The sequence below is a fragment of the Ochotona curzoniae genome, unplaced genomic scaffold (genome assembly GCF_017591425.1).
Source record: "Ochotona curzoniae isolate NIBS_2020 unplaced genomic scaffold, NIBS_Ocur_1.0 contig_66, whole genome shotgun sequence".
NCBI classification, from domain to species: Eukaryota; Metazoa; Chordata; class Mammalia; order Lagomorpha; family Ochotonidae; genus Ochotona; species Ochotona curzoniae.
The window spans coordinates 3,565,756-3,589,571 of NW_024466512.1; the positions used below are offsets into that span (position 1 = coordinate 3,565,756).

The 23,816-nt window shown below is 50.2% G+C and overlaps 1 protein-coding gene across 2 annotated transcripts in view; it reads left to right on the forward strand.

Moving 5' to 3' along the window:
• The window catches only part of CUNH10orf90 (chromosome unknown C10orf90 homolog), a 179,883-nt gene that overhangs the window by 19,058 nt on the left and 137,009 nt on the right, over positions 1 to 23,816 (forward strand). For both annotated transcript variants that reach the window (XM_040991737.1, XM_040991738.1), the window contains exon 2: positions 717 to 789. In XM_040991737.1, coding sequence (XP_040847671.1) covers positions 717 to 789 — 73 coding nt within the window. The remainder of the gene's footprint in view (positions 1 to 716; positions 790 to 23,816) is intronic.

The following is a 23,816-nucleotide window of genomic DNA, read 5'->3' on the forward strand; positions in this document are numbered from 1 at the left end:
TGTCCTGAGGGACTGTGAAGATGGAGCAGGCCAGGCTGGAATGGGACAATCTGGGTCCTCATTGGGATGACTTGAATGTGGCAGGAGTGATGGACAGGCTGGTCATCAGATATCCTGAAGGATTGTGGGGCTGGAAGGGGGACACTCTGGGTTCTCATTGGGATGATTTCAGCCTTGAGGGTCACCTGCAGGGCAGGTGTTTCTGGACCCACTTATAGAAGAGACCTGGGCAAAGAGTCAGTGTAGTCACGGTCCTGAACACTTCTGTGTGTTGGTGGCATTTTCACTGGGCTTACAGGTTGATTTCTGAACTTGATTGCTCATCAAATTCAATTTGTCAATATTTATTGAATATCCAATTTCAGCTCTGTGCCCATCTAGTACTGTGATGGGTGGTGGAAGGAATATTTGAGGAGGTTCTTGGTTCTTTTAACAAAATGCATGGTAAAATCTATGCTGGCTAATGAGTTTCTGTCCCCCTCCTCACACCCTGCCTCGTGCATCTTGAACCCACCAGGATGCTCGGCTTTATTTGTTGGCAGGGCTAGTACAGGGCAAGATGGGGTTAAGTCCTCATTGCCATCTGGAGTTCTTTCCTGGGGGAGCGCAAGATTCTACAATGTTCCTGATTTTAAGAAAAAAATATGCATTATTGAAGAGTCTGCACCTGGCCAATAAACATGTACACATGGGAGAGTTTCCTGTTTCTTTTCCAGATCCACAGTCGGCTCTTCTCTCCCTCCAGAGACCAGCCCACCTGGGACAGAAGCGAGAGCCTCTCGGACGCAGGTAACCAAGGGGCTCTGCACGCAGCTCCCCTGGCCTTCATCTCTCTCTTCCGTATTTGTGTTGGTAATGAAATGCACTTTGGAAACTAGCTGTCCCCTAAACAGGGGATGATAGTTCCGTGATGTTTCAGGATTTGAAGCTGATTGTAATTTCTAAACACCCAGCTGTTTAGCTTCCGAGGCAGTGGCTGGAAAAGCAAATGTTACGGAAGAATTATTGGTGGCCTCTGTGGCACCTCTGGAACTCAGGGTGGCTCAGATGGCTGAGTGTGTGGCTGGTTCAGGGCAGAGTTCCCCCAGGCCTGAGTAATGGGGACAGGCAGGGAGTAATCTGGGACAAAGTAGATGCATCTTAATGGTATCTGTGTGTTCATAAATCATTTTTATGAAGTCTCAATTCATAGTTACTAAACTATAGAAACATTAGGTAAGACAGCTATAGTTCATAACTTTGATTAAGTTTGTTAATCTAAATGGTGTGGCCACAAACATCTACCTGTGAGGGGAATTATGTAGGTTTGTGTCATATGTTTTGATGGTACTGTAAAGAGATTACTGAATTAAAGAAACACACCCATGCAGACTCCAACGCATGCAAATTCTGAAAGAGTGTTCCTACATAACAAGTCTCCATCTTTAATCCTCCCTTTAACTTCAGTTAAGAAATGTGGTAGCAGCTTTCTTGCCATGGATGAAAAATATTAATGTCTGTGTATCTGTATGTAGTGTATGCACAAGGGGGCCTTGCAAAGTTTATGGGAAATGGTGTTTAAAGATGAATTTTGTTTGGTGCAGAACGCCTTTTAACTCCAGGCATATCAGAGGTCTTCATGAAAGGCATGAGCAGTGTATGTTATCAAAAGCACTATGCCTGGACTCCAGAAGTATCTTGGACCCAAATAAACTTTACTTCTAATCCCGTTTCTCCAATTTCCCTTCATGTGTCTCCTGGTGATTGTGCGTGTTCTCTCTCACACGCAGACACAAACACTGAGACACATGAAGCTGTGACTGTCCTTTCCAGCCCCTCTCCAGCCCCTCTACAGCCCCGCTGGTCTGTACCGAGTGCAGCCAACCCAAGACAGAGTGTAATGTCAAGCAGGTGTCAGGGCTCATCCTTTGTAGATGCCCTCAAAGCCTGGCTTGCAGCTCATTCCTTAGTCATGGTGGACCCATTGAGAACCAACCCAGAAAGAGCGTGTACTGCGCATGTGAACCCACTGATGCCCCACAGGACATCTGGGCACAGGGGTGAGGCTGCTCCCTCTCCCGGGAATGCCCAGAGATGCTGTGGTCATGCACTATCAGATCTGGTGGTCCAGCGTGGATGTGTTGCCCTCTTTTTCTCAGGACCGAGACAGCTCAGAGTGTGCCCACTCAGGTGCTTCCACAGGAAGTGGCTGCTCGAGGGGTGCTCAGCTGCCCTATGGCTTAGGGACCTGCAGAAAATTGGCTACATATCTCTGGTTGTGGAGGAGGGAGACACAGCTCCTGGATTTCTTCTTTGTAAATTTGTCAGTAGTGTCCCACTGCTCATCCTGGAGGAGCACCTGAAGGCAGCCCAGGCATTCTGGTGGAAGGCAAGGAGTTGCCTAATGGGCCCCATGCTGCCCCATGGGTGGATCTGAAGGCACCTGCCTTCACACTCCCTGGGTCCTTCTGCATGGTTCTTTCCAGGCACTACAGATCAAGTGCACTGGGCCACAGGATGGCAAGGCAGATTGTGTCTGAGTTGCTGCAACTGGAAGAGAAGCTTTTGTAAAGCCTTCTGGAAGAGCAGCTGGTGACTCTAGCTGAGGGGCATGGTGAGGAAGAATGGCAAGGAGGAAGCTGTGGCTCACAGTGAGGGACCGAGCAGCCTGACTGGGTATCCAGTGAGGACCGGCGTGGCAGCGGACTGGGTATCCACGAGGACTGGTTTTGCAGCGTTTCCTCAAAGTGGGTTCAGCAGGCAGGGGCCCGAGGGCAGGGGTCTTAGGACTTGCCCCTGCAGCTGATGGGTCAGACCCAGGCTGGTGCCTTTGTCTCTGGCCAGGAGTCCCGGCCAGATGTTCTGCACGTGGTATCTGATGCCCTGGCCCTGTGGGGGGTCTGGTTAGCTGGTTCTCTGCCAAGGAATCCACAGGCCAGGCAGATGTCCCAAACAGAAGATGGATGCCTGTGGTTTCTCGTATTTGGGGAGGACCATGGAGGCTTTGTCCTGAAGGTCTTTGAGACATCTGTGGTAGAACCCACTCTTCATCAGTCCTATGCAAGAGTGGGGATGCCTTCGCAGGATCACGCCCAGCCCCCCGACACACACACACAGGAGGACCCCAGGGTTAGGGACAGCTTAGTTTAAGGTAAGCTTGCGACAAAGACCCCATGGCAAGAATCATTATAGGCTTGTAGATGGCAGTGAGCCAAAGTAAATGTAACTCCTTATTTAATTTTGATCTGCATTTACTGAGCAGGCACAAAGCAACTCTTACATGTTGTTTAGGTTACTGGAAGGCAGGATCTTATCTGAGTTCAAGGAAGATGACTTTGTGCTCTATTCCGGGCAGGAGTTGAAGTCCCAAAAGGGAGGGGATATGGTTGTTGGGCTTCCACTGGAAGTTGGGCACTGACCATCCTTGGGCTGATCAGGGCACACAGGGCCACTCATCCATGGAATAGAGAACCCAGATCCAGGGACAAAGGATCCAGGCATGGCCAACTCAGGGGGCCTGAGCTTGTGGGCTGTGGGTTCCTGTGAGTCGCCAGTATGACAGGGACGTGGTTGGTGGCTTGGTACAGAGAATAGGAGGTTGGAATTACAGGTTCTGTATGGCACTACATTTAGGTGCAAGTCCTGAGGCTGCTGAGGTGACTACGGGAGGATGGGTGAGATGTAGTGAGGGTGGGGCTGTATAACCCAAGGGATCCTGTGTACAGGATGGACAGGGAGAGGAAGCTTGATGTGGGGCTGCAGAGTGGTGGAGGATGGGAACCTGTATGCACGGCAGAGGGCGAGGGGAAGGTTGATGTGATGTCTGAGCTGTGGACCAGAGGGAGCCTGTGTGTGCAGGATGGACGGGGAGGGGAAGGGTGATGTCTGGGCTGTGGACCAGGCAGTGGGTTGTTTTTCTCCTACAGTTATCTTGTCCAGTATCCATGTTACCATCAGTTCAGGTTTTATCTCTGGAACATTCCTCCCACTTCTCATTTCTCAGTGCTTTTGGGCGTTGTTGCCTTAGGGTCCTCCGATCTGTCTCTGGCTGCCTTGAAGCTCAGTAATGGGTAGTGAGGACACCCAGGTTTCAGCTTTCTCATCACAGGGAAATCCGAAGCCAGGGTCAATTCTGGATTGCCACTTTTGCCTCCTTTGTACAATGCGGCTGTTCACCAACTCCGTCATGGGAAATTCATGGAATGGGAAGGTAGGGAGCTGATCTCTTACAGCTGAATTGTCATCTTGGCAAGGCCTCTGCAAGCTGTTGGCTTCTGTGAGACTTTGCTATGATTCATAGGATCTGAACATGAAGGGTGAAAATAGGAAAGATGACTGTCTGCCCAAACTCACATCTGCTTTGAAAATTAGAGGCAAGAGAAAATCCCTTCTAATGTCCATTCTGCACGTTTCCACTAGATTCCATTTACCATTCTCCCTCCCTGGGCTGCCTGCCTGTGGATCTAAGGCTGGGACGTGGCGGGAAGTCACGTGCCTTTTTTGGGAAGATCCATTTGCAGGGACTCAATGAAGGCCACTTGCAATTTCTGATGATTAGTTCCCTTGGCTTGGGAAGGAAGGTGAGACTGCATGAAATGTTCCCTTTGCTGGTCAATTATGCCTGACCTTTATGACTGGCAGCTTTTAGAGGATGGGTCACTGATTGATGGATAGGATAAAACCATTCCATTTCACTTTAAACTTGAGCATAATTGCCCCTTCGTTCCAGCTTTTACAAGAACCACATCGAGGATACTGCATCAAGCAGGGACCTGTGCCATAGAAAGCGTGTCCCGGGGTCTTGGTCTGCGTTCGGAGAGCCTTGTGGGCCCGGGGGTGAACAGCCTTCCCTTCCCTTCTGGAAGACACCGCTTGTGAGTGTGGTTTCTCTGGGAACACCTGAGTTCCCTAGCAGTCCTGGCTTTGGTGACCACTGGAATTGTTGAGGCCGATTCCTGCAGGGTGTTTCTGACATTGAATCTGCTTTAACCATTCTGCACTCCATCTGCCTCATTTTTGTAGACTCCTGCATACCCTGTGGAAGAATTCACTTTCAGAAGATTGAGTTTCTTTCATCAGTGCACTTAAAAATCCCAGAGAAATCTGATTAAAAATCCCAGAGAAACAAGTTGCTGTGGCACAGTGGGTTGCAAGTCTAGTTGTGATGTTGGCAGCCACACTGAAGCTCAGATTAAATCCTATTCTGCCACTTCTCATCAAGCTTCCTAAGAATGCACCTGCAAAACAGTGGGGATGGCTCAAGAACTTGCACCCCGTCATCCATGTGGGAGACCTGGATGCAGTTATAGGCCCCTCCCTGGCTTTGGTCTGGAACATCCCAGCTGTTGTGGCCATTTAGGGAGCAAACCAGAAAACGAAATATTTCTTCCTCTCGTTCTTCATCTCTGTCACTCTGCTTTCCATATACATAAAATAAATCCTTTAAAGCATTAAGGCCCTGCCCCGCCCCAGCCTGGCTTCCCCGGACCATTTTGTTTTCCCACAGCTGCATCTTCCCTGTGCTTCCTGCTGCCCTGCAAGGCTCTGGCTTTGTGTTCTTTGCCCCCTGCTCCCGAGCGCGAGCCCAGCCTGCAGACGTCATCCAGTAGGCTGCATGGCCTGGGTTGCATGAAGCAGAGAAGGGACCATTTCCGTGTTGGCAGACCTCCCGGGACTCACCCAGGTCAGCACGCAGAGCCTGGTGGGGAGGGAACCCTCGGATGGCGGCCTGAGGACACACTGAAGGTCTTCCCAGAGCCTGTTCAGTGCTGAGTAGCCAGCTCCTGACTTGCCACTGAGCTTCCTTGTCCCAAAGGACAGAGGCTGCACTCAGGGGCTTCCGTTGAGTCTCCCTGCTGCTTCCTCCCACACCTTGCACTCCACCTGCAAAGTGGGGCTGGGCATGGTTAGGTCACATCACTTTTGTGGCCACTGGAAAGCAGAAAATGTCTTCTGCTTTCTGAAGGGACGTGAAGAGACTCATTTTGGCTGTATGTGCCCACTTGGGGTGGACATTATTCAGTAAAAAGCAGACTGAGCTGCCCTGGACAAGTTCCCTCCGGAGTCCTGCTTCTTGGCTGCACAGGCCTTGGCCCTCGGGTGGCCTCCATGGCCTCCCTGGCAGCACATCAAGCAACTGTGCTCCCCTGAGTGGGGTCCGCCCGGCTTCCTCTTTGCCTAGCAGCTGGCATATGCTGAACTGACCAAGAAGGTGGCAGCAAGCAGCTCAGGTGCAGGTTTCTGGTCTGGGTGGCTTTGCGGTTGCAGAGAGGCACCTGGCAGGGAGTTAGGGTTCAATCCCCTCTGTGTCGAGGGCCTGGGGAACTCAGGTGCAAGTGTGCACAGGAGGCACACGTCTCCTTCCTGCAGGGCTTGTGTGGAACCCACCTTGACTTCAATTCACTTCCTGCCACGGGTGCTAGAGCAAGCACTTTTGGGCACCAAGGTCCTGAGTTTAAGAATGAGGTCATGTCTCGGGGACATGCACTGTGCACTGTGACTGTGTGGGGCAGAAGCCTACGTGTGATCCCTGTGCAGCCACCCTTGGCCACCAGCATGAACAGCAGGCTTTACTGAACTCAGTGGGAACCATTAATGGCTCACTTTCTTTACTGGAAGTTCTCAATGGAGGGGTGCGTCTGAGTCACCCACAGAACCGGAAACTGAGCTGGGTTCCCCGGCCCCACCCCACCCTGTGACAGCCATGGGAGCAGAGCCGGGGAAGTCATTGGAAACTGCCAGGCAGGGTCTCTGGGAGTGTGCTGCATTTTTAAGAAGTGAAAGCAGAGTGTTTGCTCAGCCAAGTCAATGTTTCTGGCCTCCAGGTTCCTCAGCAAAATGTTGTTTGGTACCGGCTGTCCCGACGACACGCCCCTCTTCCCCTGCTGCCATGGAAAGGACTCCTGCCCCCAGTTCTGCAGCCGGGCTGCTGGGACATCTTTACTTCCCACACGTCCCTGGGATCTGCCTTCCTCTCTCCACCCCTGCTGCCCTCATTCTCCCCCTAACCCATGGCTAACACTGTCCCACCCTCATTTGAAGCCCTTCTGTGCCTCCTACATGTGCCCACTGGTGCCCTGAGCCTTGCCCTCCATTGGACCCCTCCTGCCCAGCTCCACCTCCACCTGGTGCCTGTACACATTGCTGGTCTCTGCACTTGGTCTGGGCCACCTGTTTCCTTTCTCCCCTGTCTTCTGCACCTGCACTTCAGGCAGTGGTTGAGATGCCAGCCCAGCTGGAGCCGCCTTCCTGTCTTTCCGACTTCACATGGGTTTGTAGATGATTCTCCCCCCACAGCCCCACCTGCTCCCCAAGTGCAGCCCTCTGGGGGGATGGGCCAGGTGGCTGGAGGCAGGAACTTGTCAGCCCTGCTGGACTGTCATGTGTCCCACCATGGCTAATATGGAAAGGATTGTGCCTTCTCTGCCCTGTTATTCCGTGGCTCTGGGTCCATCTGCCTCCCTCTTCATGGGCTTCTCCCGTCCTGCCGTGGCTGACCCTGGGCCAGAGCTCTGACCTCTGCAGGGGACTGAGTCACATGTAGGCAGGACACGCACTGTGTCCTGGGGCTGCTTTCAATCAACATTGCTTTCTACTTCCTTCTGAATTTTCACCTTTGTCTGAAGGGTATTTCCAGAGAAAGGCAGCACCCAGCAGTGCAGACTGCGAGTCTCACACCTCCTGGGAGAGCTGTTATCAGGAAAGGCCCCGAGTGGGCCCGTACGCTGGCAGTGCCTACTGTGCAGTGGGCACTGCTTTGGGGGACACACTGTCCACAAGGCCAGGGAAGAACGGGCTTGGGTGCCGGCTGTGGAGGAATTTGTCTTAGTGGCTTCCACTCAGCTCACACGCTACAGGAAGGATTTCTTTTCAAAAAGATTGATTCAATTTGAATGAGTTTCAGAGAGGGAAAGGCAGGGAGAAGCGGGTTCTTCCATCTGCCGATTCACTTCCCAGATGGCCACAAGAGCCAGTGCTGGCCAGGCTGCAGCCAGGAGCTCCTCCATGTCCCTTTCATGGGTGGCAGAAGCCCTAGCACTCTGACCACCTTCTGCTGCTTCCCTAGGCTGTTAGCCGGGAGGCTGGATTAGAAGTAGGGCAGCTGGAACAGGAAGTAGTGCCCGGATTGGATGGCAGTCTTACAGGTGTTGGCTTTACCCACAATGCCATGGTGCCATCCCCAGAAAGGATTATTTTTAAGATGAACTATTTATTTCGAAAGCAGGGTAACAGAAGGAGAAAGGGATGGAGGGAGGGAGAGAGGGAGAGAGAGAGAAAGAAAGAAATTTTCCACTTGCTGTTTGACTCTCATTTGACTATAACAGGCGGGCCTGGGCGTCCATGCTGGGCTCCTGTGTGGGTCGCAGGGTCCAAGCAGCTGTACTTCCCTCTGCTGCTTTTCCAGGAGCATTAGCTGGGACTTGGATCAGAAGGAGAGAAATCAGGACGTGAACCACTGCTCTGCCATGGGATGCTGGCAAGCACCCAGTGGCTTATCTGATGAGCTACTACCTGCCCTTGGAAAAGATAAAGAAAAAGTATATACATGAATGCCATATAAATTGCAAGGAGCACACAGAGTCGGACAGGTGTGTGAAACCTGGGCTGTTATTTACGGCAATGGTTGTGTTAACATCCACACACACGGCATAAAGGGAGTGTTCATCTGTCAGCCCAGGTGTGACTGAGGCAGAGGGCATGAGAGCACTCTGAGGCAGCCACCTGCCAGCGAAATCACTCTCTCTCTCATGATCTAACTGCAGCTCCTTACTGCTTGCTCCACATCCTGGCAACAGTAGGAGGGCCTGGGCTGTAAGGTTGTCCCTGGAAAGGATTATCTCACCACGCTTCCAAGTCTCCTTTCTCCCCACTGCCTCCTACCCGGCTCTTGCTGATGAAGCCCAGCTGGTGGGACAGCCAAGCCTGGCTCAGCGTGAGTTCACAGCGAGGTTCTAATTGGCAGAGGCAGCAGATTGGGGCCAGGGACCCTCTCCGAGGGATGTGGGGACATCCTGCGTGCCGGGACATTTCCATGTTTCTGTTCTGAGTAGGAAATGGTAGGGTCAGGCCTCTTGTACCTGCTATGTGCCACCTCAGATATGCAAAGAGATGCAAGATTACGAAGCCTTACAGGACATTCTCACCCTTCTGCAGGTGCCTGACAATATTGCCACTGTCACAGAGCACCTGTGTCAAGGCTCCCAGGCTCCGCTGTGAAGTCTGCCTGCCCAGGCCACCCGGACCATGCCGGGTGGGTGAGGTCACAGTTGGCTGTGTTTCCCTAAAGCAATTCCCATTGAAATGGAAGTCACTCTTAGGATAGAATCCTGTGGGAAGCCATCTGATAAAACAGATACAAGTGGAAGAGATGAGCTGAAGAGGTCAGTGGTGTCCAAGTCCAGGGCAGCAGGTGTGCAAGGCCCCCATGTGTCCCAGGCTGGTTGACAGCGCTGTTCCTGAGACTGGCAGGAGGGCATCCTGGTGAAAATGGATTACCTTCTCTCAGAACGTGGAGATCTCACACAGTTAACCCGGAGCCCCGGGGAGCGGCTGGGCTCTCATGGCTGGCAGGATGTCTTGACCCTGAGACAGCCCTGCTCTCTTATTGATCTGCTTAGCTCCTCATGACCCGGGCTGCCTGTGTATGGCGCCATGAATGTGATTACTCAGCGCCGTGGAGCCTGAGCTGGCAGCAGTGCAGGCTTGCCTGGGGAGGGGGCTGTGGCCCCTGACCCCTCGTGCGGAAGAGGGGAGTGCACGCCGGGTTTACTCTGGAGATGAGATGAAGCCGTAGTCTCTAACGAGACTGCTTTTAACTTTTCCTTCCTCTTCCAGCATTAAGTGGCTCTATTTTAATGACCCTGGGCTTACAGTTTCTTTCAGATCCTTCATATGGGAACTGGCAGGGGTCCAGCTCCCTCCTCAGCTCTCTCTATTGCCTTGTGTGCACTTCAGTCTGATTTGTGTCCTTTATGAGGCTTAGGAGTGGCATGGGGCGATCAGACATGCACACAGGCAGCGTGGGGCGCCGGCCGGGTGGGGTCTTGAGAAGCTTCTGGGGAGACAGCTGTGGGGCTCAAGGACTCCCCTCCCCTTCGCATGAAAGCCATGCTGCCAACTCCTCTGCATGTGAATGAACTCCATGCCCAAAGATGGTGTCCCTGTCCCTGGAGCTAAAGTTACAGTCAGCACTGTGGGAGGAGAACAGGAGGCTGGGGCAGTCCCAGCTCCGCACAGGTCCTTGGTGAGCGCTGACAACGGTATTTGAGACCCAGGTTGGCAGTCTGGAAAGCAGAAATGACAACGCCGACCTCACGCTTTGGTTGGGAGGTCAGTGTGGTTATAATAGACATAAAACACAAATCCTAATCTTCATTATTGAGCTCAGAACACTCCTGTAAAATCCACCTTCTTGAAATATTTTTGAAGTATAAAATACAGTATGTAGGATTTTTTTTAAGTAAAAGATTTATTCATGTATTTGAAAGGAAGAATGACAAGAAATACGGGTCCTCCGTCTGCTGATTCAACCCCCAATGGTCTGTAGCAGCCAGCCCGGGCTAGGCCCCAAAGCAGGATCCTCAACTTGCATCTGACTCTCTCACAGGTGTGTCAGGACGGACGTGGGCCAGCAACTGCTGTATGCCACGATGTGCACTGGCAGAAGCTGGGCTGGGAAGAGGGAGCAAGGCTTGAGCCCATGATGCCTACATGGCATAGAAGCATGGCAGACAGCCCTTAGCTGCTGCTCAGCATGCCCCCACCAGGGCGGTGCTGGTGCCAGCACACAGGGACCAGGACTTCTGCAGGTGCCCGCATGACTGACACTTTGGGCTGCTCAGTGGTAGCACCCCAGCTGCTGGCAACTGCAGCTCTTGGATTCTACGAATCTTACCCTTGGGGCTACCTCATATAAGAATTGCACACATCATTTTTCTCTTTTTGGAAGTTTTTAAATTTAAATAAATAATAAAAAAAAAAGATTTCATGGAAAGGCAGATTTACAGAGACAAGGAGAGACAAAGATCTTCTATTCACTGGCTTAGCCCAAGTGGCCACAACAGCTGGAGCTGAGCCAATATCTGAAGTCAGGAGCCAGGAGCTCCTTCTGGGTCTCCCATATGGGTATAAGGTCTCAAGGCTTTAGACATCCTCTACTGTTTTCCCAGGCCGCAAGCAGAAAGTGAGATAGGAAATGGAGCAGCTGGGACACAAAGCAGCTCCCGTGCGGGATCCTGACGCGTGGAATGTGAGGATTTAGGCACTGGGCCGTTGTGCCAGGGGCCTGCACGTCATTCCCCATCCCACTCTCCTCCTGGCTCATTTCACTTGGCATCCTGTCTTCATGTTGGCAGACATGATTTCCTTATTGGTTTTTGTTGCACTAACTAGTTCTCTCTAGATTGTCTCTACCTGTTTATCTGGGTAGGCACTGAGTTGATCCCATCTCTTGGCGGTTGTGAATAGCTCAGTAGGGAACCTGAGAGTGAAGGTTCATTGTTTGAAATCTTGATTTTGGTTGTTGTGGGTGGGTATCCAGAAATGGGACTGCTGGATCCTGGAGGAGTTCATTTGTGATATTTCAGGGAGCCTTTCTGTTTTTCTCCATCCTAGCTGTGCCAGTTTGTGCTTCTACCAGCAGGTCCGAGGGCTCAAGGTTCTCTGCATCCCAGCCATCACTGAGCGTCACGTTAACAGTGGCCATGCTGGCAGCTGTGCTGTGCTGATGGACATTTCCCTGCTGAGTAGCATCTTGATCTGACCACTGACTGAAGTCGACACTGCAGTACACCAGTGCTCACACCCCCACCAAGGTGCAGATGCCTGCAGGTGTCTGGATGCCATGGCTTCTCTTGGCTGCAGCGTTGGTAGCGTTGTGTGTTTGGAATGCAGAGGTGGCAGGGTGGGAAGGTGGGTGAGAACAGAGGCAGGGTGCGCAACGCACAGGACATCTAATGGGGAACCTGGCTGTTACTCCAGCTGTGCTGCCCCAGAACACCAGGCAGTTCTGGGTTCCAAGCAATACACTGGCTGCTGCGTTGCACCTGGAACTGCATCATGGGTCTGAGCAAGCAGTGGATCTCAACAAGCAAATGAATAAGTAAAGTTAAAAAGCATGTTGATTTTGGTGCAGAAATGTGTGAAATCCAGGCGTTGCGTTTTCGTAATAGGTTTTCCCACGGACTGTTTGAAGACCCTCTATATAGAGGAGAAAAAAAATAGCTCACATAGGATTCGATGATAATGGTGGTGTCAGGCCTGCCCTGGGACCTTGGAATGTATTCCATGTCATAGGTTTGGGACTACTGTGTCATCTGAGCAACATGAAATGACAAGGATGAAACCACTAGGCCCTCTTGAAGGCTTGGAACAGTGTCATGAGATGAGAGGCCTGTGGTTTCCATGCCTTCCCCCCACCCCAGATAATGTGAATGTCAGGGACAAGGGTGAAGCTAGAGAGGCCACCAAATGCCCGCAGTCCAGGAGAGAGGTGACCCCTGGGTGGTTGGCTGTGGAGGACTTGATGCCCTTGGAAGCAGAGTCCTGGGCTTGGGTTAAGGATAGAATATGATTGACAGCAGTACCACACAAACCCTTTCATTGAGTCCTGTTCCAGAGCCCAAGGGCTGATTCCCTTGGATTGTTTTCAGTTAGGGAGTGAGGGAGCTGGCATTTAGAAAGACTTTGCAAGCTTCCCCGAGCTCTTGGGAGAGACTAGCATTGGGCAGGGACTGGAACCTCTTGGGTCTGCCACAGGAGAGCTCTCCTCAGTCTGTTGCCACCAGGATGCTGTGGAAGCTGCAGAGGGTTGTCCTGCTGCTCTTGTCTGCCCTCACTTTGTGGTCCTCTCTCCAGGCCTGGGCTTTCCTGGCTACCTCGTGGAGCCCTGCCTGGGCCGTCTCCCTCCTCCTTTGCCCTCTTGCCCTCAGCTCATCTGCAGTGACAATGCTGAGCTGTACGAAGTCCTATTGAGTACCATCAGGTGACATCAAGGTCTCCTGTCCACAGAGGTAGAGGAGTAGGTGGCCATGAGCGAAGGGGGCAGGGAGGTAAGCTCTCCAGCTTATGGTTTTCAGTTATTAAAATAGGACAGCAGTTGGACTCTGCATCCCCGGGACATTGAGAGGATTAAATGAGGCCTGCTGGCACAGTGCCATATGCACAGTGCACACACAGGCCGTCACCATTTGTATTATCTATATTTTACGAGGGAAGAAATATGAAAAGTGTCATTCAGTTAATATAGGATGAAGCTCCCTGGCACATTTGCAAGTGAAGAGAGACATGGGTGAATGCAAAAGGAAGCTGGTCTCATGGTGAGGTTCACAGATACTCGTGGGGGACCCCTGCCCTCTGTCCACCTCTCCTTGGCAGGTGGCATTCACCAGACCTGACTCCAGCCCCAGATGAAGCTTGTGTAGGGCTGGAGGCTCCTGCCTTCCCTGAGCAGAGTACAACTGCGGCTGCACCAGTGGGGAGGGATGGCATCTCCACGCAGAATACAGACACCCCTAGGCTTGTCATTTAGGAGCCATTTCTCAGCAGATGATGTCCCATCCCTTGTAAGCACCCACTTTTCTGGCAAGTTTAACTAAAAATGTAAATGTGTGGAATTTCAAATGACTTTGAAAAGTTTGTGCCTTTCAAGTCGTCCCCTCCAGTTAGATCCCTCGAGAGGCCTGCATCTGTGGGGCAGCTGGGAGCTCTGGCTCCTGCTTCCCACTGCTGCCGCTGTCTGCACAGGTGCCTCTTGGTCATTGAGACGAGCTGGGCACGGGGCAAGGGTCTTATCTGAGGATGGGACAAGGCAGCCTCCAGCCAGATGTTCCCTCTTCATTAGGAAGTAATCCATCAGCCACTGCTCATGAGACGGCTTCGTCTGCCAGTGAGAGTCAGCCTGTGTTGTCCTATCAGACATGCTGGCTTCTGCTCTCTCTCCAAAAGGATGGAATTAGCATTTAAGAAGCTGTTCTCATAAAAGTTTTCACCCTTCACAATTAATGCAGCGAGAGGCCAACGATGTTAAATTGATGCCTCAGGAGCCTTCGTCATTCATGAGCGGCGCGGGCACTAAATGCCACATTTGAAGGCTGCTCCTGCTGCCCAGTCTGAGGAGCATGTAATTGTAAGGAACGCTGACTTGTGCTTGGAATCTTAATTTGTGCATCAGCTGTGTCACAAGGAGTCCTTTGAAGACCCCAGCCTCTGATAGAAGGCAATTCATGAGGCTCTGTGGATGCTGGGATGTGCCCCAGGGTGGAGAGGGTGGCTCCCTACACGGAGTGTGGATGGAGCAGAGCAGGGACATCCCAGAGTCAGCCCTCCACAATGTCCTAGGGACTCTGGTGGCACCTGCTTGTGGACAAGTAAAGAGTGGGGAGCAGATTCAGTGGCTGATCCCCCTGGAAGCTACAGAATGGATGAAGGACAGTCAGGTGTGCTGTGGTCACATAGATCTCTGAGTCAGAGATGGACATTGCCAAGTGTCCAGGACTGTCTGTTCAGCAAAACAAGTGCCAAGTTGCTTATTAAACTTGTCTTACTGCTATGAGGCAGAGCTGGTAGGAGAGACTTGTGCCTGGAGGCTGACCTCTAACGGTGTCAGCACCTTCCAGGGTGCACTTGGCATTCTCCATGATGCTCAGAACCCAAGTAGAGGACTTGTCTTGAGTCTATAAATTTCCAGTATGTGTAACCTATGAAATAGTGACAACATGGCTTTAATTACCCAACTCCCTTCATTCCCCTCCGTCCCTTCCCTCCTCCTTCCCTCCCCTCCCCTCCCCTTCCTTTCCCTTCCTTCCCTTTCTGTCCCCTTCTCTTCCCTCTCCTCCCCTCCTCTCCTCCTCTTCCCTCCTCTCCTTCTCTCCCCTCCTCTTTTCACCTATGTGCTCATCGCTCCAATATCTGATGGGAGCCATGTTTGACAAAAGGCCATAGCGAATCAGAAATCAGCAAAGCACAAGATCAACCACAGTAAACAGACATTTGTAGATCCCAAGAATGTCAAAGCTTGAGATTTTAAAAGACATTCTTATCCTGATTCCTTGTCTGGGATTGTAGAATCCCAGAGTAGATGAGTGACCCAACCTGATAAGGCCAGGGCCCAGGGCCCAGGCCTGTTCACTGCCTATGGAACGAATTTGCATGTTGCACAGAGAGACCCATGCATATGGAGACAACTGGCCAAGTATGTGGAGAAACAAATGAGGAATAGTCACCTTGATGTGAGAAGGCACTCTGCTAGGCAGCTGGGCTCTGGGGTACAAGGGAACTGAAGATGCATAGCTTCAGCTTAGTAACCTCCACTCTAACTGCCAAGGGGAGAAATGAACCGGAAGTAGTTCTTCTCAGTTGGTGGATCTGCCTTTATCCACGCCGCCCCTGGGATGTTTTGTGACCTCAGATCTGCCCACCCCTGCAGCTTCAGCTGTAACTTCTAGGCTATAGGCACGGACCTCACAGAGATGAGCAAGGGAGCTTACCTTACCCCCTTGTGGAGTTTCCCGTTGGGGCTCACTCCCAGAGAAGTGAGTGCATTGCAGTGCTTGTTCACTGGCGCGGGCCACAAGCCTGCTTGCACTGTCTTATGTCAGTTAGCAAGATGGCCTTTGTCATGGTGGCCAAAGTGCCTGCTGGGAGAATAGGTCCCACAACTGGAGGAGAGCTTGAAAGTTTTGACAGCCCGAAGGACAGTTTCATTTAAAAAAAAAATCAAGGTTACCTGTTCCTGGTGAAGCAGTTTGAACGTCTGCCTCATTTCTTTAATTGCTGGCGCCAGCCTAGCCAGGAAACGTGGAGTGATAGCACCGGTACAGCTCCTTTTATTGATCCCTGTGATTCAGTGTTTGAGCTCAAGGCATATTTTAGAACTTTTAACAGATCAGCACGATAGTTCAAGGATCAATCATCATTTCTCCCCGTTGATCCGTTTTAATTGTGATATCAAAGATGCAGTAATCCTTCCTTAAGTCACAAGAATACATCTAAAGCCAGGCTGAGACTTCATTATCATAGCCACGAGTCTTCCACTGCAAGGCAAAGGAGGATGCTCCTTGGTTCCTGAGCTGACCCCCAGCATCTCCCCTGACTCCTGCCAGAAGCAGCATGTCATCAGCCTCCTGCCTCACCAGGGCAGCTGTGGGTCCTGGGAACCCAAAAGTCCCTGTGGGATAACAGACACAAGCCACAGTAAAGGAGCACCCTCTTCTGCCCTTTGCCATTCAGGCTTGGCTGAGGCTGAGACGATGAGCAGAGTGTTTGAACAGAGGGTTGTTTAAGAGAACGAGGTCCCTATGGCTTTCTCAAACTTTAAGAAGCCGGTGCTCCCTGGAAGGTCTCCAGTCTGAGCACCATCTGCTGCAGGAGTTGCAGAGTACAGGGCACTCTGTTGCACAGCAGAGAGGTGTGAATCGCTTACACTTCCGGCCTCTTGCCCACTTCCATGAGACCATAAGCAGTGGGGGTGACTTGGGATACCTTTATGAAAATGAAAGAGTGAGCCAGCCGATAGAGAGCAGTTTCTGGCTCTGAACCACGCTGCCATCTCCACACTTCCTCTGGGGGATTCCCAAAGGATGCCGCGCTGGATGCCAGTGAAGTGGCATCCTTGGGTGGTTCTGTTTGGGAAGTGATGTAGGTTCCTGGTGACATGTGTCCTTTCTGGAGAGCTATTTAGAGAGCTCCCAGGCCACCAATGTGCTTCAGTTCTGGCTAACTCTGCTCATGGCTGTGCGCAAAGAGCCTCTTTCAGGATGAGCCACAGGCATGGGCCATGGCTGTCCTGGTTCAGGCACCCTCATGTTCACCTGGTGCCCCTTCAGGGTGGATCTGCAGGCTGGTGGTTGAGTTCAGGACTTCCAGGTGTCTGCCCAGGACATCCTCTGGACTTGCAGGAAGGAGTGACTTGTGAAGGCCCAGGCACCCACCAAACACCCTCCTTAGAGCCTCTCAGCTTCCAACACCAGCCTGGTCCTTGGGCCTCCACACCCAAGGCATCCTCCAGCAGTGATTAATGCTAAGTGACTGTCAGCTGTTTGTGTAGGTTTAGCCATCTCCCCATTACATTTCCTACTGCACCCCAGTTTCTTTCTTGGGCTGGGCTTAACCCACTGTCCACACTGGGTGGGGATCCGTGTGGATCCAGTCCCTACGACAGGGCTGGAAGGGCCCTGATGCAGATCCTGTACTAGAGCTTTCCTCCTGCTTTGTGTGTCTACAGTTTGTCCCAAAGGGGACTGTGTGATTGTTCTTGGCTAGGACTTTGAGCAAACAGTGAGCAGCACACAGGGGGACTGGGCACTTGTACCTCGTTCAGCTCCCGTTCTCTTCAGGCTGTGTGACTGCTCCCAGCCCTTGGCTGTTTACCTCCCTGGAACCACTCAGTTCCTGCCAGGGGCCACATCTAGCTCTCTGGCTTCTTAGCAATTCTAGGAGGTTCCTGGGTTCTGTTGGCTTAGGCTAGCCAGAGGCAGTTTCTGATGTGAGCTCATGATGGAAAATATGACGAGAAAATCATCAGCGTTATCCTTCAGGGCCAGTCCTGGATTTCAGCGTACACCTGCTCTGGCCTGCGGCAATGACCCTGAGCTCTGCATCGGGAGTGAGGTCCCCAAATGCCACTCATGTCAGGTATCCTATGACTGTTTATTAAGGATCTGCTAGGTTCCAAAGTCTGTACCAGGGGCTGAGACTGCAGCCCTGAGCCACCAAAGCCAGGACCACCAGACACTCTCACTCTGAGGAGACAGCCAGCATCGATGCATCCCTTCTGGTGGAGAGCCCTCCTTGGTAGGACATGCCGTGTGAGGGGTACAGAGAAGTGGGGTGCAATAACTCATCCAGGTAGCGAAAGAAGTAACATGGAGAGACATGGGTGCTGGCAGAAAAGCAGCTATGGAGAAATATGGGCACCGTCCCTGGGGCTGGTCCACGTCTGGGGCTGTGACAGGGGTGCCAGAGGGAGGAGGGCTCCTGAGGCCATGGAAGGTTGTTGGCCTTTGCTTGTAGTGAAGGCAGGAGCTCAGGAAAGGCTCTGGGCCAGGAAGGACAAGCTCTGGCTTGTGTTTGAGAAGGCTGGTTCTGCAGTCTGCAGGGAGCCCAGTTGCGAGTTCATCTAGCAGATCTCTGAGCTGCTGGGTGAGCAGGCTGGGCCTGAGGTCTGTTTTCTGTCGGTGCTCTGTGCCCTGTGGAGAACAGCTGACTCACTCATGGCGAAGTCAAATCGTGTTCTTCCTGGTTTGTAGCTGGCTTTTCAGTGTTGAGGCAAGTAGGAGCATGTGTGAAAATATGTGCTTGCATGTGTAAATGAAATAATTTCATCTCAGGTAGCTGAAGGGTCGATGATATTTCTTTGTGTAAGTGAAGTGTGCACACCATCTGTCGGTGGTGCCACCAGTGCTGTCAGCAGCAGGACCTTGGCTGTAGCAGTAACATCTTGGCCAACCTGAGTCCCCTTGTCATGAAGGCTTTGGGCACAACGGAGACTGTGGGGTAGCGGGCAGAAGGGACCACATGCTGAAGGGATGGGGGCAGCTTTTGTAGTGTGAGGTTTCTCTTCCTTTGTAATGATTGATTGATTTGAATGGCAGAATTAAATTGAGAGAAGCTTTAGACTGAGAGAAAAAGAGGACTTTCATCTGCTGCTTCTCTTTCTAAACGCTGGCAGGAGCTGGGGCTGAGCCAAGCCAAAGCCAGAGCCTAGAATTCCGTTCAGGTCTCCCACATGGGCGTCAGGGGGCCCAAACACCTGGGCCACCTTCCACTGTCTGCTCGGGTACATTAACAGGGCGCTGACTTAAAAAATGGACTAGCTGGGACTTGAACCAGTGCTCATGTGGGCTGTGGGTGTCTTAGGCAGCAGCTCCGTTCACTGTGCTGGTCGCACAGGGAGGTTTCTCAGCCTGAGCAGTGGGCGCTGTGGGTCAGATGCTCATCTGTGGTGGGCATTTTGCAATACCAAGTGTGCCCCTGGTCTCTATCCGCCAGACAGCAGGAGCACCTTCTCTGTTCAGTTACAAACTCCAGAAGTGTGTCTAGATACTGGCCCACGTCCATGAAAAGCATCCCGCACCCTGAGGTGAGTACCCCATCCCTGCCCCACAGGAGAGTGAGAGCAGAGTTCAGCAATGGGCAGTGGTGGCACAGTACACACAGCTGTGTGTGGGTCTGCTTTCCACATGTGATGGATCATTTGTCAGTGAGCGAGAGGAGGTTGGTTGTTGCAGAGTTTACCTCAGCCATTTCCCTCAGTGATGCCTCTTGGACTTGTCACCATGCTTCAGGCACGGTGACAAACTGAGAGATGAAGGATGGGAGCCAGCATGGAAATGAGCAGACACAAGCCTTCCCAAAATGCTAGTACTCTATGCAAAGTACTGTGAAAGGAGACAAATTCTGGGTGCTTGTGGCAAGCTGGGGAGCATTATCCCTAACAGTTCCTGAGGGTGGGTCAGGGATGCTGGGCAAACTGGAACTCAGAGGTGTCCAGAGCAAGCTGCCGAGGCTTACAGATGAAAAGAGGCAGCAGAGCAGTGGGGTGCATCACGAACAACCGCCGTGACATGCCTCACACACAGAACTGCCGAAACACAAAGGAAGAACTGGGTGCTGATGAGAGCCAAGAGGGGCACTCCTCTCTTGGTGCTGCATGAATCATACAGAGGGGTGTTCCTGCGAAATACCCTCAGGAGAACCAACCCGTTAGACTGCTAGACTGAAATGACCAAGTTAGCATCCTGACAGATGCTCCTAAGAATCAACTCACCATATGTCATCGTTATTCTAATAACCAGTCAACAGCCACACATGCCTTCCATGCAGGAGGCACAGATGGTGGAATGTATGGGGAGGAGTTCTTGCATCAAATGCGCCTCTGTTCACTGAATAAATATTGCTGAAGCCCATACTGTGTGCTCATCACGTGACAATATGAAGATAAATCCCTGATTTATCTACCTGGATGTGATGTGGCCTAATTAATAGGACAAACAACTATTCTTTTGCTCATCAAGTGTGTTCCATAATGATCAACAAAAATATTATGAAGATTTTGCTATATTAGAGTACAATGGAGAAAAAAGCAGTTATCGCTAGACAACACATGGAGGAAAATTCAGCTCATGAAAATGTAAGTGTATTCAAATGTTATTGAATATTGAATATATAGAAAATGAATTTTGCCAGCAGTCATACAAATGAGTAAAACTGACTAGGAAGAGTGACTTTCACAGAAGAAGTGATGACACCCTGGAAGATGTCCATTGCAGTATCATCAACTCTTAGAACAATTAGCAGCAATCTCAAAGTGGGATAGCAAGGGCACAGTTATGTAAACGTTGGTAATATGTTCAACCAAAGGTTCTGTTAGTTTGAAATGGAAATTATGAAGAAGTTGCTATTGCCAAAATAGAATGCAAGAGCCAACTATAGATGTGAAATAATGACCAACCCCAAATACTTCAAATTAATTATTATTAATTATTATCTGTAACTCTATATTTACAGCAGCACAATCTATAATAGCAAATATATGGAAACAACCCAGATGCCCATCCAAAGAGGAGTGACTAAAGAAACTGTGGCAGATTCTACTCTGTAGAATATTACTCAGCCACTAAAAAAGAATGAAATTATACCATTTGCAACTAGATTGTCCGAACTAGGGACCATTATGCTCAGTGAAATAAGTCAATCCCAAAAGGACAAATACCATATGTTCTCTCTAATGTAAGGTCACCTTCATGCAAATTTTAGGTTCAGTAACCCTTTTCATGCTGTTTTTGCTGCATCCCATGTGTTTTGATGTTTTTGTTTTCATTTTCATTTCTTCCAAATAGAATCTTTTCTCTTGTCAAATTCATCACTGGCTCATGGATCGCATGGTGCTATCATTTTACCTAAGTTTGTGTTTGTTTTTTTTTTCAACTCCACGGAGCTGTAATTTTTTGTTTTAGCTTCCTACCTGCTGGTGACTTTGCTTCGTGGCTTCTCAAAGGGGATGTGTAGTAATGGCGTAATATGTCCAGATGGGAAGACACAATGCAGCATGCATCCCTACTTCCAAATTAAAGAGGGGCTCCCACTGAAGCTGTTGGGCACGTCCAGGCAATGGGATGCTGGACTGTCTGCCCTGCTCTGTACCAGCCATGTTGGGCACACTTAAATGACAGACTGATGGATTTATGACTGCTTATGAAAACTATACTGTTGCAATTATAGGGGTAAAATCAGTCAGGGGATGGGAGTTGGGGGGTGGAAATCTTAGACCCTATGAAATTGTACCATAAAGTTCAAAATTAAAAAAAAATTATTATTGAGTTAACTAGGAGTACAGATTGTTCATCCGTATATTTTTATGTACTGAAATTTGTAAAATGTTTTTATGCTTTTTGTATATTACAAGTCAAGCAGAATAAAAAGCTAATGATTTACAGTGCCTCTTTCTAGACTTTTCCCTTGCTGACTAGTGAAGAAGGAAGATCCCCAGCTCACGGCTTTCACTTTCATTCTCTCACTCGCTGAAGAGCATCTCCAATGCTTTCTGGCTTCCGAACCGGAATATAGGAGAGAGGGCTAAGGAGGAGAGTCGTCATCTCATAGTGCTCAGTAATTAAAACGAGTATTGAGTTAGTTTGGAAAGTGTTTAGTTTTTTAAAAAATATTTATTTATTTGAAATCCAGAGTTACAGAGACAAAGGGACAGGAAGAGATCACCCATTCACTGATTCACTCCCCAGGTGGCTGCAATGGCCTGGACTCGGCCTGGCTGCAGCCAGGAGCTGGGAGCTTCATCTGGGTCTCCTGTGCACATGCAGAGGCCCAGGCACGTGGGTCACTCTCTGACTGTGAGCAAGGAGCTGACCAGGAAGGGGAACATCCAGAATGCGAACCAGCACCCATGAAGGATGCTCGGTCTCCGCAGCAGCCTTACCAGCTGCAGCGCAACACTAGCTCCTGAAGGTCCTTGCTCACAAAGGCAGTGAAGAGATTCATCATATGGAAGACAATTGGATGATAGAAAGTTTGAAAAATGAGTTTTTTTTTTTTTTAAGAGAGAGAATGGGAAGACAGCCACAGAATTTGCATCTGTTGGTTCATTTCCCAGATGTCCATCTCAGCCAGGACTGCATCAGGTCAAAGCCAGGAATGCAGAGCTCAGGCTGCGTCTGTATGTGTGTGGCAAGGGGCTCAGTTGCTGGAGTCACCACCCCCCTGAGAGGAGGAACAGGAGACTGGGCAAGCTGCTCAGTGGAGACTCAACTGCAGGCAGGCACACATGGGGTGAGGGTATCCCAAACAGTGTCTAAACTGTTATATCCCATGACGATGCACTGCTTAATATGGCTTCTACTTTTTATTAAGGCAAAAGGCTAAAGTAATGAAGGTAGAGTTGAATTAGTATAGAATAGAATGGAGAGCCTAGATGAAAACCCAAATCAGAATAACTTGCTAGGAAGTACAGGGACATTGACAATGATAGGAAAGAAAATGGGCCTGAGTCAGCTGGAAATTTACACAAAAATTTAATTCTATGTGGACTGCAGATCAAAATTTAAGGGGTAATATAGGCTTCTGCAAGAGGACATGGGAAAATATTTTCATAATTGTGGGTTAGAGGAAGCAGAACACCAGCTGGGAAGGAGAAAATTGTTGAGTTGAATTATTTTAATTGAAATTGAAAACTGCCCATCAAAAAATATCATGTCAGATAATGGAAACAGGAGCTACAGTGTCAGACAACAATTTTATATACACAAATATATATATATGATGTATGCACATATCATATATATATATATATGAAGATACTTCAAAGAGTTCATGAGGGCAGAAGCCTGGCCTTGTAGTTAGACACCTGTGCCCAGCATCAGAGTGCCTGGGTCAAGCCCCAGCTCTGCTCTCCAGTTCAGCCCCCTGCTACTATGCACTGTAGTGAGCAACGGATGGTGGTTCCTGCTGTTCAAAGACAAGGTCAGGATTTGGCCTGGCCCAGTCTGGACCACTGCAAGCCCTTGGGGGGTGTGGACAGCCAGTGAGAGCTCTCTGTTTCTTTGATATAAATGAGTTTTCTGAAACCATAGATGTGCTTATTGTGGTACATAAAGTATGCATGGGATTCCTGCATCTTCGACCCCAGCAACAGATGCTCAGTGATTTCCAAAGTAGTATATTCTCTCAGAAGCCATTATATTTGGAGATACTAAAATAAACTCAACTTTTAGGTCCATTTCTATGAAGGTTTAAAAAATGTCCCCATAAATATAGAAAATGGCTTGTGGCCAGTATCCTAAATGTATAGGAAATTTATAAATAATAATAAGAATAGTACTTAGTAAAATAAATAATCACTGAGAGGAAACAAATCCAAGTTTTAAGAGGGTGAAAGACTTGCACAGGTGTTCACTAAGGAGGGTCTGCACCAGATAATAAACAGAAAAGGATTCTCTTGCAGGCCAGTGTTGTGGTGCAGTGGGTGAAACCACCATATGCAGAACTGGCAGCCTTTATCAGAGTGCTGCTTTGAGTTCCAGCTGCTCTGCTTCCCATCCAGCTCCCTGCTGAGTGTGGGAAAGCAGCAGCTGACCCGAGTATCTGGGTCCTTACCTCCCACGTGGGAAAGCTGAGCAGAGTACGTGGGATTCCCTTCAAGCCTCTGAATGGAGGAGGCTTATTCCCTTAGGACAGCGTTTTCCATCTCCACTGGGGTTTGTACCACAAGAGGGTCAGAAGGGGCCTCGTCCATTAGGGACACTCAATAAGTACCAAGCAGCAGCCCTGGCCCTCTGCCAGCTCCGAGGGCACACTGTGGTAATGTTTATTGCTGAAGGAGCTTGTGA